This window comes from Uloborus diversus, chromosome 6, assembly GCF_026930045.1.
Source record: "Uloborus diversus isolate 005 chromosome 6, Udiv.v.3.1, whole genome shotgun sequence".
Classification (NCBI taxonomy): Eukaryota; Metazoa; Arthropoda; class Arachnida; order Araneae; family Uloboridae; genus Uloborus; species Uloborus diversus.
This window is the reverse complement of record NC_072736.1, coordinates 145,522,250-145,543,637: the sequence shown is the minus strand read 5'-3', so window position 1 is coordinate 145,543,637 and position 21,388 is coordinate 145,522,250. Positions and strand designations below refer to the sequence as shown.

General features: G+C 30.9%; 1 protein-coding gene across 2 annotated transcripts in view; it reads right to left on the bottom strand.

Moving 5' to 3' along the window:
• The window catches only part of LOC129223824 (differentially expressed in FDCP 8 homolog), a 41,024-nt gene extending 20,531 nt beyond the window's left edge, over positions 1 to 20,493 (bottom strand). The window contains exons 1-8 of one of the 2 annotated variants that reach the window (XM_054858184.1): positions 20,369 to 20,493; positions 15,403 to 15,588; positions 11,434 to 11,513; positions 7,630 to 7,779; positions 6,684 to 6,825; positions 3,589 to 3,653; positions 2,629 to 2,728; positions 965 to 1,092 (exon numbers count right to left, since the gene is read on the bottom strand). In XM_054858184.1, the coding sequence (XP_054714159.1) occupies positions 965 to 1,092; positions 2,629 to 2,728; positions 3,589 to 3,653; positions 6,684 to 6,825; positions 7,630 to 7,779; positions 11,434 to 11,513; positions 15,403 to 15,550 (813 nt within the window). In that variant the 5' untranslated portion in view covers positions 15,551 to 15,588; positions 20,369 to 20,493. Of the gene's footprint in view, positions 1 to 964; positions 1,093 to 2,628; positions 2,729 to 3,588; positions 3,654 to 6,683; positions 6,826 to 7,629; positions 7,780 to 11,433; positions 11,514 to 15,402; positions 15,589 to 20,364 lie in introns of both variants that reach the window. The other variant, XM_054858183.1, reaches the window with a different exon arrangement.
• Between the last annotated feature and the right edge of the window lie 895 nt (positions 20,494 to 21,388).

Here is a 21,388-nt window from a genome sequence, read left to right as displayed (position 1 = left end):
TGATTCCTATTCCAAGCTTATGAGTGCTAAAAAGCACGAAACTGCAGTCCTCGGATGGAATAACTGAGCTGGCGGTGTATTTTAAGTATTTCTGCCTTAGCCCTGGCTTTAGGGCGGTAACTTACTGCAAAATATAATTGTTCTTATCATGATTGTATATTTTGAAATGATTAAAATTGCTTGCTTGGTGTAGTTAAATTACTTACATGTAATATAAAACTTTTTTTTACAGATATGTTAAGAGAGTTATGTTTTACTATCATTTTTTTTTTTTTTTTTTTTTTTTTTTTGCCAATTTTGATCAGTATTTCCTAAAGGAATGAATGGAACTGAAGAAATACAAGTATATTCCAGATCAATGAAAATAGTCTTAAATATCTTTTTTAAATAATTCATGAATGATTAATGCATGAGGGGACAAAAGATAACAAGAGTTCCAAGAGAGTGAATTGAAAAAAAATTGCAAGTTTTTTAACTATAACACTTAAAAAAGCAAAGAGAAGAAAAAATTAGTACACAAGATGTATTTAAATTAGTATGAGCAACATAAAATATAGTAGTTTTGTTTTTCTTTGAAATTCAATCAGTTTAGTTTTCAATGGATGCAATTTTCTTTATAGGTAATTAGCATTGAATAAAAGCAATTCTTTATTTTAGTTAAGGATGAATTAGATTCTTCCCCTATCGTTTTCAAAATACAATTCCATTATTAAAATATATATATATTGGAGAATAAAAACTACCAAAAGTACTTATCCATGTATAATGCCTTTTTTTATTTATTAACTGAATAAATTATAGATCCAGTACTAATGATCAGATCTTGGGCTGCATCAATTTTATTTAACATTAGAAATGAGTTTGCTTCAAATAAATGATAATGCCAAAAATTTGTCAAACAACTACACCAATTAACTACTTAAGATTTTCTTAAACGGAAATTGGAGTGGGAAAAAAAAGTTACCTTTCTTGGGGTAAAATCCCAGTTGTGTATAACTCTAGCTGGTATAATACTAGTACTATTCCAATGACATCGGGAGCAGTAGAACATACCATTGTAGTCACATAACCTTGGAAGGCATAAACTATCTTCTGAAAATATAATATTTATTACAAAACTTCATATAATTGCTAATAAAATATATAATAAATACTGCATCCTAATTTTAAATTTTCCTTAATTTCAATCTAATATTGATTTGTTTTCAAACTTAAGTATGGATTAAAAAAAAAAAGCAATGAAAGATGATGGAGAGAGTAGAAATGTCAGACTAATGTATAGTAAAATCATTGCAAAGAAAAAACAACAGCCAAAAGCATCTTAATTCAATTTTTAAAGTAGGTTTATGGGAAGGGATGATGTCTGTCTGACAGTCCGTTTGGTTTGAATACTAATGAATTGAGGGGAAATGGTTAAGATAACTGAGCTTTTTCAAAGCAAACAAATTGAAAATTTGTTTTAAAATTTACAGTACATAAAGAAAGAAGATTTTATTTTATGATAAAACTTGCAATGAAATATTATTTTTAATTTTTGGCAATAAAATTGTGCCCTCAAAAAAAAGTGGAATTTTTTTTTTCATGGGGAATATTAGAAAGTCCTCATTCACGTTTAAAATGTTAAAAAGAAGAACTTTATCATTTGATAATATTTTTTTAAAAAAAAAAGAACTTATAACAAAATATTACACTTTGAGTATCCATTTTTGAAAATTGCTTGTATTATCATATGCTTTGATTTTCAGAGGTAATATTTTCTTGACTGGAATAATCTATATATGTTACAACATAGTTAAAATATTAGTGGATCAGTAACTCTAAAAGGGGAGTAAATATTTCACTATTCCACTATGCCCCACATTCCCCTACTATTAAAACAACTTTTTTGTTCCACTGATTTTTCAGAGAAAACCTTACCTGTTTAGTGGTTTCTATTAGTGATTTTTTTTATTTATTTACACATTTCTTTACATTTAAACATTTCATTGCAGGAAAAAAAATGGTGCTTCTACAAATGTACAGCAGCTATGATGGCTTTTAATGTACATCCAACAAGAGATATAGAGCTAAATATTCAACCGAAAAAAAACTGAAAAATGCCAATCCTGATGTTATTTTATGTTTCAGATCTAGCTTGCATTCATTATAAAACATACTGCCTTCATATCAATAGTCTCCAGTTGTTAGAAATTTAATTATAAAACAATTAAAAAACTATTCTTACAACCAAATCTCAAATGCCATTCAGAAACGTAAAACAAAAAAATAGAAAATTTTATCACAGCTCTTTTTTTTTTTTTTTCCTTTTTGACATAAACAAAAGAGCACTTTTTGTTAATCTCCACTAAAACAGAATTTCTAGTATGTTCCTGCTTATCAAGTGTTTGTAAACATTAACAATAAATAAAGAACTTTCATATTATTTCCAGAAAATGTATGGATTTAAGAATTCCAAGAATAATAAATAGTTTTAAGAACTATGCACATCACAAGCAACTTTAGGAAATGTAGCAAAAAGTCGCAGAAAACTGTAAAACATTTTTGAGCAACTATCTATAAATTTTATGACTTTCATTAGTATAAAATTATTAAACAATAAGATGAAAATTGCACATAACATTCACTTACTAAATATAAATTTTCTTTTGCACTCCGCACATCTAAACTTCTGATAAGATAAGCCTACTTCTGGACATATGAACAATTCATATGAGCAATGTTCTGCTAACTGAAAATAAAATATAATATTGAACGACTGAAAGAAAGCAATACATAAACAAACAAAAAAAAAAAAGAAAAAAAAACATATGTAAACAAGGTTGAAACTTTTCATATTACAATTTCAAATTCAAATGCTATCTTCAGTTACAAGAAGTTTACTTCCGTCCACAAAAAAAAAAAAAAAAATTTTAATTTCTTATCCCTGCTTATCTAAATCTTTTTAAAACATAGCAAGAAGTGTACATTTCTACTAGATTTCAACTGACAAATACTGTCATTAATTTTTGTTTTTATATAAATTCATATCACTACACAAAATGTTTCATTGAGTAATTCAATTGATAAACTACTTGCATATAAGTTTCTTGCATTATTTTGAAATTTTAAATAAATACTTACTAAGAACAAAGATAAACACTACCACATTGAAAATCACCACCAAGTTAAACATAACGAAATGTTTCAAGCACTTTAACCTTAGATACCTTAATCTAATACCTAACCTTAGATCTTACTAAAGGTTAACTATGACGACAAGGAAAATTATTGCTCTTTTTCAGTTATAACTTATTAGAAATACAGTGTAACTTTGATTAAACGATACCGGATTTAATGATACATTTCTCTGGTCCGGATTTGAATATATATGCTTCTTGTTTTAACAATATCCTTGATCTAATAAGAATATTTCCAGTCCTTTGGCAATCATTAAATCAGGGTTATCCTGTATTATTTTTTTGTGAAATGACAATCAAACTACAAAACAAAAGACACTGAATAATTTTAAAAACTTCAAAATTGTGTATGATTTCTATGCAATCAAACTTTTAAAAACTTATTACAAGCTATGTAAAAAAAAATGCCTACTTTTGTGCTGGCACATATCCTAGTGATGAGATTCAGGCACTTGTTGTGACATTTGAAACCACATTCTAAAAAGTAATTCAATCAAATTAACAAGATGTTACATTAAATCTGGACCAGAATAATAATAACATATATGTTGGCAAAGGTAAAGTGTAAAAACTTGTTTTAAAAGGTTTTTTAGTGGAATACTATGCCTACTTATATGTTTTAATTGTTTTTTTACTTTTGTTTTAATGAGAAACTCAACCAAAATTGAGCCACAGTATGAAATTTTTATTTAATTTTCTTTTGTCTAATTTGATGAAGATCTTAATTAAAACAGGGGGGGGGGTCAGATTTTCCTCTTGTTCCAAAAATTATCCAAATGTATTTCAATACAGAGTGAATTTTGATATTTCAAAGTAATCAAAGGCCTACATTCTACATTTTTAAGGTGTTATCAGACTGTAAGAAGAATGCACATAAATATTTAGAAATTCACACCTAGAAGACTGTTTTATCCCAATGGTAGCAATTTTAAAGCACAGCAAGTTTTTTTATGAGATGTACTGTTCAAGCATTCATACCTTCTTGAACTACAGCATTTTACTTTCTGTGAGAAACTATATTTTTTGATAACCTTATCCCTAAAAATGTATAGTCCCCAAAGGTTGCCACTTAAATGTTTTCTTACACAAATCACAGTTGTGGCAAGCCTTGTGTACCACAAATGCCGAACTAACGAGATATAAAATTGCAATGATGTCATGAACAAGCCAGTTTGATAACAGCATGACACAACCAGGGGCTGCGCTTAAGATTTCGATATGGTAGCCAGTAAATTAGCGAAATTTTAAAAGTATTAGCCAAATTTCAAAAGTTTTAGCCAAAGGCTAACTTTAATTGATTTTAATGTATTTTTTTCAATAGAAATATTTAATCAGAGAACAAAGTATAATTTTATAGAAATTTAAATGCAAGCACATACAAAAAAGTACTTATACTTTAAAGATGCAGCATAAACATAAGTTACGACACTTATCACCGGTATTTCTTTGGTCTTTGGGAATTTTTGACAATCTTTTGAGGATCAGGGAGGTTTTTTTTTTTTTTTTTTTTTTTTTGTGGAAATTTTGAGATTCTGTTCGACAATAAATTGGTCATATTAAAATTTTTGCTGAATTTACGATTTTATCGCATTTTGATGCAGTGGCGAATGCTTCGCATGGTCTCTGCACAACCTAAGTTTAGAATTACATCTTGGTTCTGTTTGTCCGATGATTGAGGGTTTGAAGGTGTCAAGCTTGCCACACCACTCCCCATATTAAAAGGTTTTAATTCAGAAATATTCTTGCTTCTTTTCAATTTGAAAGAACAAATTGTTGTGAGTTAGACAACTATTTTCTAAAAATGGCATTTGCTTTGTTCAAACACCATATGTGTCTGAAACAAAAGACAGCTGACAATTTCTTTGTTGAGAGAAAATATTTTTTATTTTTTATGTCTCATAAAGAATTATGTAAATAAAGCTTTAAATAACGAATTCAAAGCTGAAGTTAAGCCAGGATTGGAAGCAAATACCAAACAACTTAAAATAAGCATTTTGGTAACTGCTAGAAATTCTATGTATTTTTTTCTTTCAAAGCATTATTTTTATCATATAATAAAAGGTAAGTGTGCTTATTTAAGGATTTGTTTTTTTAATTACCCATATATCCTGCATTTTCGACCATCTGGATTGTTTTTGGTTCCAGTTAGTCCGGGTAAACGAGGTTATACAATTCGCACATACATAGATAAATGCTGCACATTTTTAAAAACTTAAAATTTTGAATTTGTATACTTTTTCAGTTGACTTCAAAATCTGAATATTACAATAGTATTTTAACAACAAAAAAGTGCTACAATTTTATTGAATTTGAGAAACAGGAATGCACTAAGAAAATGAACAAATTTTTTTGCAGCTAACTATGCTGCTGTGTTAAGCACAGATGTGGTATCTGCACATTTTATCAAAATTGAGTTCTTGTCACCAGGTGGTCGTTAGTAATTTAATTGATCTAAATCTCAAGTTTTTTGGTGATTTGTGAACGCGAAATACTAAAAAAACTTTAAGAAAAAGTCGTAACTGCATATTTTGTGTAGTTTGCTAAGGCAATTTGAACATAAATGACAAATACTAAGCCTTTAAAAGTGGTAGGTATGCAATTACCACTTTTTTTCTTTGTAATTTGTAGATTGGACTTTTACCCCTTAGTAAAACAGCATATTTAATAATGTAAGCAGTTTATTTTAACAGAATACTAAAATTAGTTTACTGTTGAATAGTTGGTATAGGGCTATAATGAAAACTAATATAACTTTGCATAAATGTTCAAGTAAATATTCAGTTTTTTCTACTTAAATTTTTGTTTAAAATGCAAATCCTTCTTAAATGAAATGTATGTAAAATATTCATATTTAATTCTTTAATGCAAAAAAAAAAAAAAAACGCATTTCATTCTACGGCCAATTACATTTTTATTTAAGTATTGTCTGCTGTCAAAATTATCTTCATGCTGGGTAAAAATGAATCTAAAAAATAAAACATTATAAATGATAGCCTCCACATATTCTTTAAATATTTAGAACAAAAAGTTATTATGGTTTACAGTTTTAAATGTAAGAAATTTTAAAAATGGTATTTTTCAGATGGTAGATTCTGTTAGATTTGTAACAAAATGAAGCGGCAGCTAAGTCCAAATAAAGCAGAGTGTTATTTAATGGTACATTAAGTGCATTTTACTAAACTATTTTTGTCGTATCTGTGCAGATACCCCTAAAAATGCCTAGTAATAGTCACTTAGGGTGAAATTAACCTAGTATATGAAAAGGTTTTGAAGAGAAAATGCATGGTAACTGCATTCATTAATTTTAAATTAAGATTTTTACAACAATACACTCTTATGTAGGTTAGATAAGTTATTTACGAAAACAACTACCATGAGTTGAACATTTAATTAAGTCACAAACCAAAGAAACGATTTGTAAAACTTGAATCATGAATTTCTCATTTTCAGCTCCACTGCAGATACCACTTTTGCACTTAGCACGGCAGTATAGACAAGAATACCTACCAACACAACGATACCAATTATTAAAAACGCCCCAAATGATTCCACAGCATTTTTCACAATACTGCTGCGGCCTTTCTAACCAATGTAACTTGAAACTGTGACCTAACACTATTTTCAAGTCTTGAGGTTCTTGAGGAGCATCCTGGAATAAATGACACAAAGAGTAAGATTTAGAATAGTTTTCATACTGCATAAATTGAAGAAATGAGCATAAATTGAAGAAATGAGCATAAGGTGCCCCACAGTCGGAGCAGGCAGAATTACAAGCAACACGGACAGCCTGGCTACAAAATCCAGAGACTGAAATTTTCCCATTGTTTTGGGGCTCATCAGTTTCGAATATTAATAACCAAGCAGGAGGCAGGTTTCCTCTCACTGAAGCTGAGATTACCTTCACACTAGTAGGTAAAATTAACTTAGTACACTAGCAAGAGTCTATAACACTGGTAAGGATAAGTTGTACTGCAGTCTCTGATGTCATATCAGGATTGTCAGTGTTTGCTCATAAAGAGACATGCTTTTTCGTATTGCTATTAAATTACAAAGATTTATGAAATTTCACAAGCACACTTTGCATAACCAAATTTCACAATTTCTCGAAATAACGTAAAAAATAAGTACATGAAAATGATGCCAACTTGGTGAGATCTCTTCAGTTTCTCTCCACAAATAGATTCTCATGATAAACTGACTAGCAAGTGAAAAACACACAAGCAAAATTTTTTTTTAAAAAAGGGAATTTTTGGATGAAAATTATCGGAATTTAGCAAAGGTTGCAACAAGTTAAGCTCAGGAAAACATGAAAAGAAAAAAATTTTTAAATAAATTTTGTAACAATATCTTCTGCACCTTTGCTCTTACATCCTCACTATATTTACCAAACAACACAATCATTTCTAAAACTTAAGAGAACTTCTATAAAAAGAAATTAACTGGAATAAATTACCTTTATTTCTTCAAGTTTAAGTCGCAATTGGACGAGTTTTGCAACTAGCTGTTTTTTCCGATCAGATCTGTCTTCCGCTTCAGTAATCATTTCTTTACATCTTTTGATGGCCATTTCTAGTTCTTCAGTAGTTGAGAAGCAGAAATAGCCCTACAAAAAAACACACAGTTATTTAATAAATATAATACCCTACAACTCTTTCATTTTTTGAGGAATTTTTTAATTTACTGCATGCCTTCTATATCGTCGCTTCAGAGCAACAGTAAGACATCTTAGTGTTATTTCTGAGATTAGATGTTTTTGTGTTGCTCTGAGGTGATGATATTTTAAAATTACACTAAGTTTTAAAAGCTATCTGACCACCTGCATTTTATTAAAACCAAATAAAATAGCGTGGGTGAGTTTTGTGAGAGAATAAGTAAATAACAAACTAAAGCACTAAGGTGAGAGTTCACCAAAATACAGGGGTTGCTAATAAAATCTTGAGAAAAAGAAAATTTAATTAAAAGAGCTGTTTAACCTTTAAAGGTGCCATTAGTGCTGCCATTTGGCTACATACGCAATTTAGTCATCTGAAATACTATAAGAACAAATTGAAACTCTTTAGTTGCCAATAACCAATAAAATACTCACTAAAGATGCTATGAAATCAACTTTAAATTTCTAAATGGGCTAATTTGATGGAAAACAAAAATAGATTTCTTTTTCCGGAAACCGCAAATGTAGAATTTTTTTTCTTTAGTTCTGTGTACTTGAAAATGCCGACTTTTGAACTTTGCACCCTATACCCATTCAAAAGTGTTAATGGCCAATATAATGCTCCCTTTTCCTCCAAATAAAAAAAATTGCTATGAAACTTGACAAAAACTGAAAAAAATTAGAGGGTACCATTTCCAAAAAGTGAGATGAAATGGAGGAAAATGGTGATCATATTTGGATTCAGGGGGTCATTTTACATAGCAATTAGCAAAAATTATGTAAGAACAGACCTGCCAACCTTATGAAAAGAAAAAAAGGGAGATCCAGTATAAGCTTTAAAGAAAAAAAAGGGAGATTTTAAACGATGCTATAATGAATAAAAAACACATCAAGTATTTCTAGTTTAAAGAAGATTGATGTTACATAATTTAGTACCAGTAGTATTCAGTAAATAAACACTCTGCTCTAGTTACTTCATCCTTGTTGCTGAAAAAACTGTTTATCTCAGAATGCTCTTTGGATGCTTTGGCTCTAGCTTCCACATTGTTTACATGCTTTTTTATTCGAATATGCTGCACGATATCATTTCTTCCTCCATGGATGATACTAATGTCTGTAGCGCACTCTTCACAAAACGAGTAATTCAGACCTTTATTTGATTTGTTCATGAAAGAGAATTCATTCAATCACTCTTATAAGTTTGTGGATATTTCTTCTTTTCAAACATAGCTAAAGATGAATGTTAAACTACAACACACACTGTTGATCAAGGATCAAGATGAAAACACGTGGCGCAGTTAGCATGCATCTGAAAACTGAACGATACCGCGAAAACGGCAACGCGCATGCGTGAGATAGAAGTCAAAGTGAGAACGTCGAGTTAAACCAAAACACCATCTCCGGAAGTGTTTCGGTCTACACTCTGAACGCACCCATCGGATGTTTGCCTCTCACTGAACAGTGCGGGTTTGCTCTGCTAGCCATGCCATCTATTAGGGCTGTGAGTAACTATTTTTAGAAAGAAAATAATGTTTAATTTTAAAAAAAAATCCAAAAAGAATTAAAAAACAGGAGAAATGGATACTCAAACGTACAACCAGGAGAATGGAGTAAAAAACGGGAGTCTCCCGTGAAAAACGGGAGAGTTGGCAGGTCTGTAAGAAGCATTTTGAAGGCATTTTTTTGCCTTGCAGTGTTATTGAGCTGTGGCATACGTCAGAGAGCACATAACCCAACTTTAGCTCCAAGCCTTGAGGTCTTTTTGGCTCAGTGGTTAAAGTATTAGGTTAGCATCACAAAGGTCTAATGGTTCAAACCCCACCACCGACATGTCACTTACTCCATGTTTCATTGGTACACCAAAGAGCATTTTTAAAAAAAATTGCATTGGAACGTGTCAGTACTTATTTCCTTTAGTTTTCAGTAGAGAATAAAATAGGGAAAGTGTCATATTTTAGAGTGTTCTTTTAAAGTTTTGTTCAGGAAAGTATTTCGGAAATTTTGTCCCGCAATGATCCTTCAACATTGAAGTTCGTTTTTGTTCTAAATTTCCTAAAGTAACGATTTCATCAAGAAACTTTCATATTTTTTTATGCATTTAAAAAAAACTCATTTTTTCAAAAATTGCCAAAAATGTGTATTTTTTAAAAAATGGCAGGAAATTTGAACAAAAAATTCCCGGTTTTCTGGAACCTGGAGAAAAGGCTCTGTAATGTATGATGAAAATTGGGAATGTTGACTCATACACTGGATACAAAATTGGATATTCGCTAACCAGGTATGTTAAATAAAATGATGCGTTAAATAAAAGTAATACAGACAACAGATTTTAACTACAAAATATTTTTTGATATGATTTGAATAAATATTCCAAATTATTTTTATTATACTCAACCTTTCAAGAAAGAACATAGTAAAACATTCCTTAATTTAGAAAATTTCATGCACCTCGTTTTTTTCTTTTTTTTTTCATATTTTCAGAAATAATCATATATTTTCGGTATGAGAAAAATATTTTAAGACTTTACCTATACGCAGGGTTGGCAAGTTTCTGCCGAGGTGGTTAAAACCGGTTAAAACCGGCATGGCAAAAACCACTTTCTGCCACATTTGCGGCAGAAACTGACAAAAATTCAATATGACAATTAGCTGTTAACCAAAGCACAATTTAATTACAATATTGTCACAATTCAAAATCAAATATTACATTGTTTTAACCTCGCAGTTGCCCCTTGCAAAAGGTGGCTTCTAAAATTTAAACAGTTTTTCAATTTAATATGTACAAATGAGAAATTTTAGAATATTCTTTTAACAGAAATATTCTTTTAACAGAAGAGATAGCAGGCAATGCATCATGGAACAAGCAATGTTCGTGAAACTTTCCTCTATTGTATATTTTTTAAACTGGACCAACTAATAACTGGGGTAATTGTAAAAATTTCAGGGGAAAAATAAGTTTTTAGAAATGTGGTTAATTTTTTTGCAAAGCTGTGACATTAGGTAGAAAATCTACTTTAATATTGGCAAGTAAAATTCTGGCACCATCTTCTTGAAGCACAAGTTAATTTCAATCATAAGCAGTTTAGATGAAGCATATAAGAGAGCAAATTACAATCAGTAATGCTTGTTTAATTCTGTATGTCACTCATATGATTTTTCGTCCTTTAACACCCATAAATTTTTCGTCCTAAGCACCCATATGATTTTTCGTCCTTTGTTAGATTAATCCAAATATTAAGAGCATCTGCAATTGGAATGTTCCCTTTTCGAACTAAATCCAGCGCACTAGCATAGAATTTTATTTTTTAAAATGATGAAGTGAAGTTTAATTTTTTATTTTACTTAAACGAATATCATTTAGTGATTACTTGAGTATTAGAGACACTTTTAAGTTTTTGGCAATTTCTGCCGGTTTTTACTGATTATAACCAGTTTCTGCCACTGGCATGGCAAAAACTAGTTTCTGCCGGCAGAAAGCCAACCCTGCATATGTCAAAAAATGTAATGTGAAAGTTCAAAGTAAGAGGATCAATGTACACGGGAAAATGCAGAACTATTTTTATTACTTCATGTATTCATACAAAAGGAAAAAAAACAAAAGCATACCTCAGGGCGGGAGAAATAATTTTCAGTTAACCCTAGTTCTGTATCAATTTCCTCCGAAATTTCAATTGGAGTATAAAAAACTGCAAAGAGAAATCAATATATAAGCTATAATATATCAGTTATAACATTAATTTTAATGCCAATGAATGTTGCTAGCACTTTAAAAAAATTTATACAAAAAATGATTACATCATTTTTAAAGGTGATTTACTTACTTGGAAAATTATTTTAATGGGATTTCTTTGGTGGATTATTTTCTATTTTAATGGGACTTTCACTCTTGTTTGCTTGTAGATAAAATAATGTATAGTATTGCCAAAAAGTACCTCTAGACCAAACATAATGACAATAAATCAAATGAATAATCACCAAGATTGAAACTGGGCCAAGTGAAAGGGAAGTATAACAGAGAACTTCCAAAAAATGTTTTTATCAAAAAAGAACAGGACTAGTTACAACAGAGATCTAGTCAAAAGGGAATACACTATACTCATAAAATGGAAATCAAATAGCAAATGCTGAGGAAATTAATGCCACTGCACAAACAATGAAAACTAACTGGCAGTTCATTTCATAGTATTTGAATGTTGCATTTCCGTAATTTGTACAACATTATTCATTACCATTAAGATATTAATTGTTTTTTTTTTTTTTTTGCCAGGGTAGAAGACCTACCAACAATCGAACAGGGTAGGGGAATTAAACTAAATTAAATTGGGTAAGTTACAGTGGCATACATAGCAGCCCTACAACCCCTGCAGCGTGGGAGAGGGGGGGAAGGCACAAAAGGTATGAGGATGCACTCTCAGAAAAAATGACATAACGTTAAAATTTAAGTAAGAAAAAAATATACAGCGGGCGCACGCACGCGCACTTATAAATCTTGCGGGGGGGGGGGGGGGCACCGAAGTTTATGCACACAGCTGGTAAGTTCCAAGCATAACAGAAGGGACATCAGACAGGTCTCTACTGTGAAGGTCTCTACTTGAGCCATCTAGCTGGAGAACACTCTACTACATCTAGAATTGGTATCGCACCATTAGTCCACTTTTTTTTTTGGGTCCCCCCTCGTATGTTGCACCATTATCAGGGCACTTTGGTTTGGGTTACATCATTGAAACTTTGGGGGGGGGGATATTTTTAGAGGGCTTTTGTTCTCATTTTGGGGTATGGGCACTTTGTAGCATTTGAGGAGGTATGCCATCAACCTTGGGGGAAAAGAGGGGGGCAAGAAATTTTTGGCGAAGCTAATGTTCAATTTTGGCATGCTTATAAATCAAGTTTTCCTCATACGAGGTAGAACTAGAGGAAATTCAGGCCAAATATTAGGGATCTTTCAGAAAAAATCATTAAAATAATTTAACTTCAAAATAGATCAAAATCTTGAAAAACGAAAAATATTAGTAAGAAAATAAAATTCTAGAAAAAAAATGCATGTTTAATTCATTCAAAGTTGCTTTACAAAAGAAAAACAGTTCATTTCTGCATTTGGATGATATAAAAAGCAACAGGGAATCAAAAACTAAGCAGTACAGTTTTTTAAGCTACCAAACATGCCGCAGATTTCACGGTTCAAATTGAAGATACATTTAATAAAATAAAAATACAGTAATCAATGCATGGGTAAACGGACTCAAACATCACATACTTGCATAGTAAAATACCAAAGCTCATTATTGTAAAGTGATGAGATTAGTCTCCAAAAAATTTTCTTAAAAATAGATGAAACAGTGGGCTAAATTATTAAAAATCAAGAAGTTAAACTAGTAGTAAAATTTAAGGTATTTTCTTCGATATGATTGGGGCAGACAGGATCCGCCCATGTGGATCCTAAGCGGCATCAAAATTTTGATGGTGAAAAGGGGGTAATAACTGTTCTTGGGATTATCTGAACTTTTAAGGAGAGATAACTTTAAGGTAGAGAAGAAAAACTTTAAGGCCACTTATTTGCAGAGTAAAAAATAAGGAGCTTGTAAGTAGATCGTAGTAAACTTTCAGGAATTTAAGGGCGCTCATTTTCTTTTCTTAAACAAACAGTGAGTTTGTAAAGAGGTTACGAACCTTGATGTGATCAAACACTGAGGAAGGAAACTAGTTTAAACAACATATTATTACCCATTTACAAATTCCAGGAATCCCTTATGAACATTGTCAGCAAGTGAGATTTTATTTAAAAAAATCAAGCTGTAATGTTAAAATGTCATGCTGTAACCAGGGTTCATACTCACTTCGGATAAAAAAAATTCCCTGACTTTTTCATGACTTCATAAAAATTTTCATGACCTTGTTACACAAAGAGAATAGTACTATTTAATGTCAAACTTGCCAATTATTTTTATGTATTGCCCGACTAAAGTCTTTATTTTCTAAAGCCTTCAACAAATTAAAATAAACTCTTATAAATTTAATGCTTTTTTTTTTTTTACGAATGGTTGAAATAAACTCAGATGCAACTGAATTACACTTTTCGAGTGGGTGTAGTAAAATCAAAAACATGCAACTCCACTACTACGCAATATGACAAACAAAAAGTGCTGAAAATAATGATGAATTCAAAATTAGTGATGTCCCAGCACTAAAATCTCATTACAAAAAAAGGTGGGTGGCTGTTACAGAAGTGGATGAAATAGGATTAGTAAACTCAGATTTGTTTTTGAGATTGTTAAATTTTCGAGCATTCATAGCATTTACTAATGTGGCACACACAACGAACTAGCAATACTATTAAATACCTCAAGATTTCTAATCCTTTTTTTAGCTACTGTTATATTATTACTGTCTAAGACATTTTCCCACGACTTTAAATTAATTTCCATGACTTTTGATGAAAATATCAATTTTCCATGACTTTTCCAGGTCTGAAATTTGTTAACCTTTTTTCCATGACTTTCCAGGATTTCCAATACCCGTACGAACCCTGTGTAACAGAGAGGACATTCCGGCTGCATCCCCTCTGTTACACATCCATGCCCCCTCTGTTGCGGCTAAATTTTTTCTAATTAGTAAAAACTTTTCAAAACTATTACAAAATATGATTAAACTATTAAATTTTACCGTATATACCTATTATTTTTAAGTTTGAAACTCTTCAATATTTTGCAGAAATTAAACTTATTTAAAATTTTGTGACAGAGGGAACAAATTAATTTCTGGAAAGCTTTTTAATTGAAAAAAAAAAATAAAAATATTTATTGAATGAAGAAAACCACTGCACACATATACTCAGAAACAATGAAACTTCATGTGTAAAATAAAACTATGAAAAAACACTATATTTTAAACAGTTATTGTTGTTTTAAAAAACAACATTTTTTTAAAGTGAAAAATCAAAATCAGAAATGTCTCTATTAATCTCAAATTTTAAAGATAACAGCCATTCAATCCAGAAACTTCAATAAATTTCCTTCAAAATGATATCAAAACAAGGGTATTGTGTAGTAAGTTACCGCACTAAGCCAGGGCTAAGGCAGAAATACTTAAAATACACCGCCAGCTCAGTTATTCCATCCGAGGACTGCAGTTTCGTGCTTTTTAGCACTCATCAGCCCGGAATAGGAATTACCTGAGCTGGAGGCAAGAAACATCTTAAGGGAGTAAAGAGAGCCAAACAAACTGGTAGCATATGCAAAATTAGCACACCTGTTTTTCGCCTCCAGCTCAGGTAATTCCTATTCCGGGCTGATGACTGCTAAAAAGCACGAAACTGCAGTCCTTGGATGGAATAACTGAGCTGGCGGTGTATTTCAAGGGTATTGCTTTAAGTTCAAAAATCCATGTTGTGGTTTCAGCTCGCGTGGAATGACACTACTGGTAAATATATTGCTCAGCTTAACCTAAGTGCACAACTCATGCAAAAAATAAGAAAAAAAAGAAGTTTGAAGAATCAAAGAAAACACTCAACTATAAAAAATATTCTTAAAAATTTAGCAGCGTAAAATAAAAAGCTTGCAGAAAAAAAAATCAACCTACCTGGTTTATAATATTCATCTTCCTCTTCGAAATTATCAACAGGCAAGCAACAGCTGACTTTTAGGAATGAGTTGGGGTTCTGTTTTGATGATTGGAAATCCAAGCTTGCAACGTCTTTTAATTCAGGGTCATAATTTTCTTTTTGCATACTTCCATCACATATAAATCAGTGAAGAATTTTAAAAACTAGAAAGAACAAATGGGGGGGGGGGAATAAGCAACATAACCAGCAGGTGAAACATTATTTCATAAAAATAAAGTTTTATAATCAATTAACAAAATTTTTGTAAAATTTAAATAAATTTTAAAATTAGAATATTTTTACAAATATTAATATTTGACACTATAGCAGATTTTAGATGACTTGTTAACCTGAGAAGTTTTACAAAAGAAGCTTTTAAAAACCTAAGAAGCCTACACAAAAATGCTTACATAAGTCATATTTGTCCAATCTCTTCCAACAATCAACTTGATAAGTATTACATGTTATGAATAGAGCTAAATTATTTATCAAAAAGTATTTGTAACCTTAATTTGCATTGGTTTGATCTCAATGGTTCTTTTTGCCTTGCAACAAGATCAAGTCAGCAGAATATGCAAATTGCCAGTAGCATTTTAACTACTAGCACTTTGCTTCATTCTCTTGCATTTTAATTTAACTTGGGCTTGGTTGTTTTGGGGCGGCTCAGTTGAGTCTAGTGATGTGGATCGGGTAAATACCCAGCGGGTAGGTAAATATTTTTTGGGTATTTACCCAAGGCCAGGGTAAATACCCAAAAACTGGGTATTTTACAAAAAAAAAATGCAAAAAGTGAATGGGATTTTTTTTTTAAAGCTAAATATGAAATAATTGGTAAAACTGATACATACATACGTATTAGACAGTTTATAATGTTTTTTATAGAAAGACTTGATGAAATTATGAAAGAAACATATCGTGAACCAAAGAATCTCTCTTTTCAATGTCATAATTAGAGAAGTATAAGCAATTCAATGATGAACTTCAGGATTTCAAAATCCAGGGTTCATACTCAATTTTGATAAAAAATTTCCATGACTTTTTCAGGACTTTATAAAATTTTTCATGACCTTGTTACACAAAGAGAATAGTACTACAGTCAACGCTCTATATAACGACCTCCTATTACTGCGACCTTTCCATTATAGCGACCGATGCATGAAGTCTCGTTTCCAATTCCATAGATGCAATGTTATTTCACTGTCCATTAGAGCGTCCGAACTGAACCATTCATTCCAATATAACATCCAAAACTAAGTTTAAATTTTTGTACTTATCTCAGGACTAACTATCCGAAAACTAATATTTTAACACTATGTGTTTCTAAAGGTAAAATATGTTCATTTAAATGAATTATTTTTTAGTATAGAGTAAAAGAAAAAAAGAAAATCGCGCACAAATGATAGTCATCACAAATAGAAAAAGTCTAAAAAAGCGGAAAGTTTCTACTATTGCAGCATAACATTTTAGAAAAGAGAAAGAAACTCGCGCAATTTTTAAAAAAATATTTTGTTAGTTTCTTGATTATCTTCTAAAATGAAGCATAACTATGAGAAATTATTCCTGCATTTTCAAAAATGACTTAACAACTTGCAATACGTTATAACGACCTCTCGTTATAGCGACCAATTTGGTTCGGACGAAAGGGGTCGTTATAACGAACGTCAACTGTATTTAATGTAAAACTTGATAATTTCGGGAAATGGGCATTAGAAAAATTGTTACTTGAGTGCCACTACCTCATTGGAGCACTTACTTGTGACTGAAAAAATATCAGTGCACACTGCAGAAACTAATAAATTATTCTTATTTGTCTTCATCATACAAATTCAAGCAAAATAAAAATATAGTGAATGCAATACACAGATGTTTAAATGTTTAACAAATATTTAATAAATAGGGCCGAATAGTAATGCGTGGGACAAAAATTGAATGAGTCATTATTAAGTTTCCAATGATAAATTTAATTCATAAATACATTGTCCTTTGGTGTTAATAGTGCATCTAATCATCCATGTAACTTGATAGTATATGCGTTCATTAAAATAAAGCCATGTTTTTCAGTAAATTCCTTTTTCTAAACCAGATATTTCAGTTGGCCATAAGGATCAGTTTAGCAAGCTGCATGTAGGGCACTACTGTTTTAGAGTATTAGAATTCCCCTATTTCTATGTTCTATTGACTGACTACAGTCTTCATCATATTAAGATAAACTCTGGTAAATTTAATAATGAATTTTTTACAAGTAGTTGAAATCAACTCGGATGCAAATGAATTACACTTTTTGAGGGGGCGTGGCAAAATCAAGAATGTGAGAGTCCACTACTACAGAATACAAAATATAAGAAGTGCTGAAAATGATGGTGAATTCAAAATAAGTAACGCCCCAGTAGTAAAATCACATTACAAAAAAAGGCGAGCGGCTGTTACAGAAGCAGATGAAATTGGATTCCAAAACTCGGATTTGTTTTTGAGATCGTTCAATTTGTATGCAATATTGCTAAATCACTCAATATTTCTAGCGCTCTTTCAGCTATTGTTACTTTTTTACTGCCCAAGATATTTTTCCATGACTTAAAATAAATTTTCATGACTTATAATGAAAATATTAATTTTCCATGACTTTTCCAGGTCTGAAATTTGTTTACTTTTTTTCCATGACTTTCCAGGATTTTCATGACCCGTACGAACCCTGAAAATCACAAACTAGGTTAGTCATATCAAAAATGAAAAAAAAAGAAAGAAAGCATGAGCGATGTTTGGAAGAACAAACTGAGAAGTTATTAAGACTATGATGTTATTTATTTATTTTATTGTTGTTTAAGTCATAACGTTGCAAATATAGAAAGTTTTCACATTAACATTCTGAAAAAGATATAGGTAAATAAATAGTAATAATAAATTGAGCGACATTATGTTACATTTTGATGTCATGCAGGGAAATATTACTGGGTTATAAAAAAACTAGGACCTTAAAAAATTGATGTTTCCATTTTTGTAACGAGTTAAGCTTTTCACTTTTTGCAGAATGGCTTTTTATATCTAAAATTTAGCTATCAACATTGATTAGGCATATCCAACACATTTAATGTGAATATCATATTAGACTGCTAAGTTGTTTCACACAATAATTCTTTAAATATGTGATCAAAATACAATTTTTGGGCAAAAATTTATTGTTTTGTATATGGTTGATTATATATATATATATACTACATAGTGGAATACATACAGAAAAGTATTTTAGTTGAATATAAATTTTTAAAATAATACCTATTTTGGGTATTTATTTGGGTATATACCCTGGGTATTTACCCCTAAAAATAAATACCCGAGTATTTTACATCACTAGTTAAGTCTGCCTGATTTTGCTCTAAACATGCATTTTTTTAGCTCTGAATGTTTAAATTACTGTTTTAGGCTTTAACTTAGAAGGTTTGCTTCATAAGTAATTTAAAGTGCTGCCTGCAAGAGATGAGCTACTCATTTTGTAAAGAGATTTTTTTTCCACCTTTTGTTATACGGGTCATTGTAAACATTACAGCCATAATAAAAAAGTTATTTTTAATTTTGGCTTTTCCTGATGTTTCATGAGATAAAGACATAGGATGATTTTTTTTTATGCATTATCACACGTCCTGGTTGAGCTTCCACTAAATATTAATAGGCTGTGCACTTATAAGAGCTCATACCTTATTGTTACAGACTATTAGAAATTACATTATTAAGAAAAGGATAGGATGTTTAATCAAAATAGGTCATTTTATGATTGATTAAAATTTGTTTTGAAAAAAAAATGTAGTTTTCTTTTAGTTCTAGGAATTAGTATTTATCATACAATAAAAGATTTAAAGCTCTTTTTTTTTAATTCATTTCTTAATAGTCCTTCAAGTCTGCAAAAGGTAGGAGAAGGGACACCTGTTGGTCCAAGCTTGAAGGGGGCCCGATATTTTTAAAATGTTGAGTGATAGATATGTAGGGACATAGGGATAAACAGTATGAGGAAAACATAATTAAGTCATTTGTACGGGACCCAAAATTTCTGTGCAAGCTCCTGTCTGTAGCAGTAGAAACAGTAACAAAATTTAAATTAAGTAAAAATCTATGATTAAGGTGGCACTGATACAAGAAAACAAGGGGGGTCTTTAGTTAAAAAACCACAGCAATCAATTATACAGGTATTTTAGTTAATGCAAAAACAAATCTGATTTTATGTACAAGCTACAAGTATGTCACACCAGTGTTTAAATAATGAACATTAAGAAATGAAATGTATCAGTCACACATTTCTTAATTTTCTAGTATGGCTTTCTAACCCTTTAAAAAACATTTTAACAAAGAAATTTGGCATTTGGTGCATAAAATTCAATGACATTAACAACTTTTATTAAATGGTAAAAATGAATTGTACACACTCAGTTGAAATACTTTTTTTCTGCAATCAATACTATCAACGAATTTTGTTCAAGGTTTATCGTACTTTTTTGTGGCGCACAATTAAAAACAGTAAATTACAAAGCAAGTTTATAGGTACAACATCTCAATATACGTTTAAAACTACGCATTAGAAAAGCTTAAAGTTAACAAATAATTTTTCGCAAGTTTTCCAGCAGATTCAAAAAATTGTAGCACTCTTAAAACTATCAACGCTGCATCTGGGAATGAATCATCGTCAAATTTGCAATTAGGTGCAAAACACTTATTTTTAATTATTTTCTGACCCCGAAGAAAACAAGGAATAGTTTCATTAATATCATGAAATGAAAAATAAGAACAACATAAATTTAAGCAATGAATGATCGTTTGATAGGTTGTTTAAAATAGCATCTAAATAATCAACAATTAAATATAGTAATTTGATGTAAATGGAAACTAAGTTCAAATTTACTATTTTGCTCACACAATAACATGTATTCATTTCACCAATAACGCACAGAACATACCAACTTCTATGTGTAAAGAACTAGATCATATCGTCCACAATATAAACAAGTATATCTTTCTCCTTCCTCCTTTCATCAACAGACACTAGTCATTCTGATTAAAGTTGCAGTCACGCTGTTATGAAAGTGTTTATCACAGTGGCTATTAAACCGATGTTTCACGGTTTAACAGCCACACAGCTATTGATACGAATTTTTTTTATCTTGTGCTGCCATCTAGTGATAGAACAACAAGTTAACTTCTTTTATTGTAGTTGATTACAAAATTAGCAAAAAAATATTGACTGGAATTTTGCTGAAACTAATTTTCGAGTACGAAAGAACCCGTCATGACAAACTGCTTATGTTTACCTCAAGAGACACAAGTGGAACGCAATGTTTTACCTTTTCTTTAGTTTGTAAATCACCGCAAGGTAGCGTATTCGAACGCTGCTGGAGTTGCAAATGGGAACTGACGAAAACTACGTTTTTCCTGCCAAATTTGGTCTCTATCTGGAAAATATAGAAAAACATTTTTCATTAGGTTATATTTTTCGTGAAAAGCTAGATAACTGCCCGGTATTCAAAGTAAAATCCTAGTGATTGCCCATTTCGAAAAAAGATTCAATAGCCTACCCATTATTCAATCGAAAAAGCTTCATTTTTTTGCCTTAATATAAATCTGCACACTTGCAGGAGAAAAAGCATGGAGAAAAAAAAATGATAGCTTTGCATGAGCATATGTTATCGAACTTCTTTCGTCGGTTCAATAGCACAGGAGGCCATCTATTTTTCAGTAGCAAACCTAGATAGCGCTAGTGACAACCTAAACGTAAGGCTGAATAGCTCCATGGCTATTGAGCTAGTATGTAGGATAAATAGCTACGTACTACTTGCGCTTTTCTACTGTTATTCGGTTCGTAAGAGAAAAAAAGAGCAATTTAAATTAGCCTAATAAATAGTTATTTACAGCTTATATAATTAAAATGACTTATTGGCGTCAAGCAGGAATTACGTATGAATAATTTTATATGTTATTTTCAAC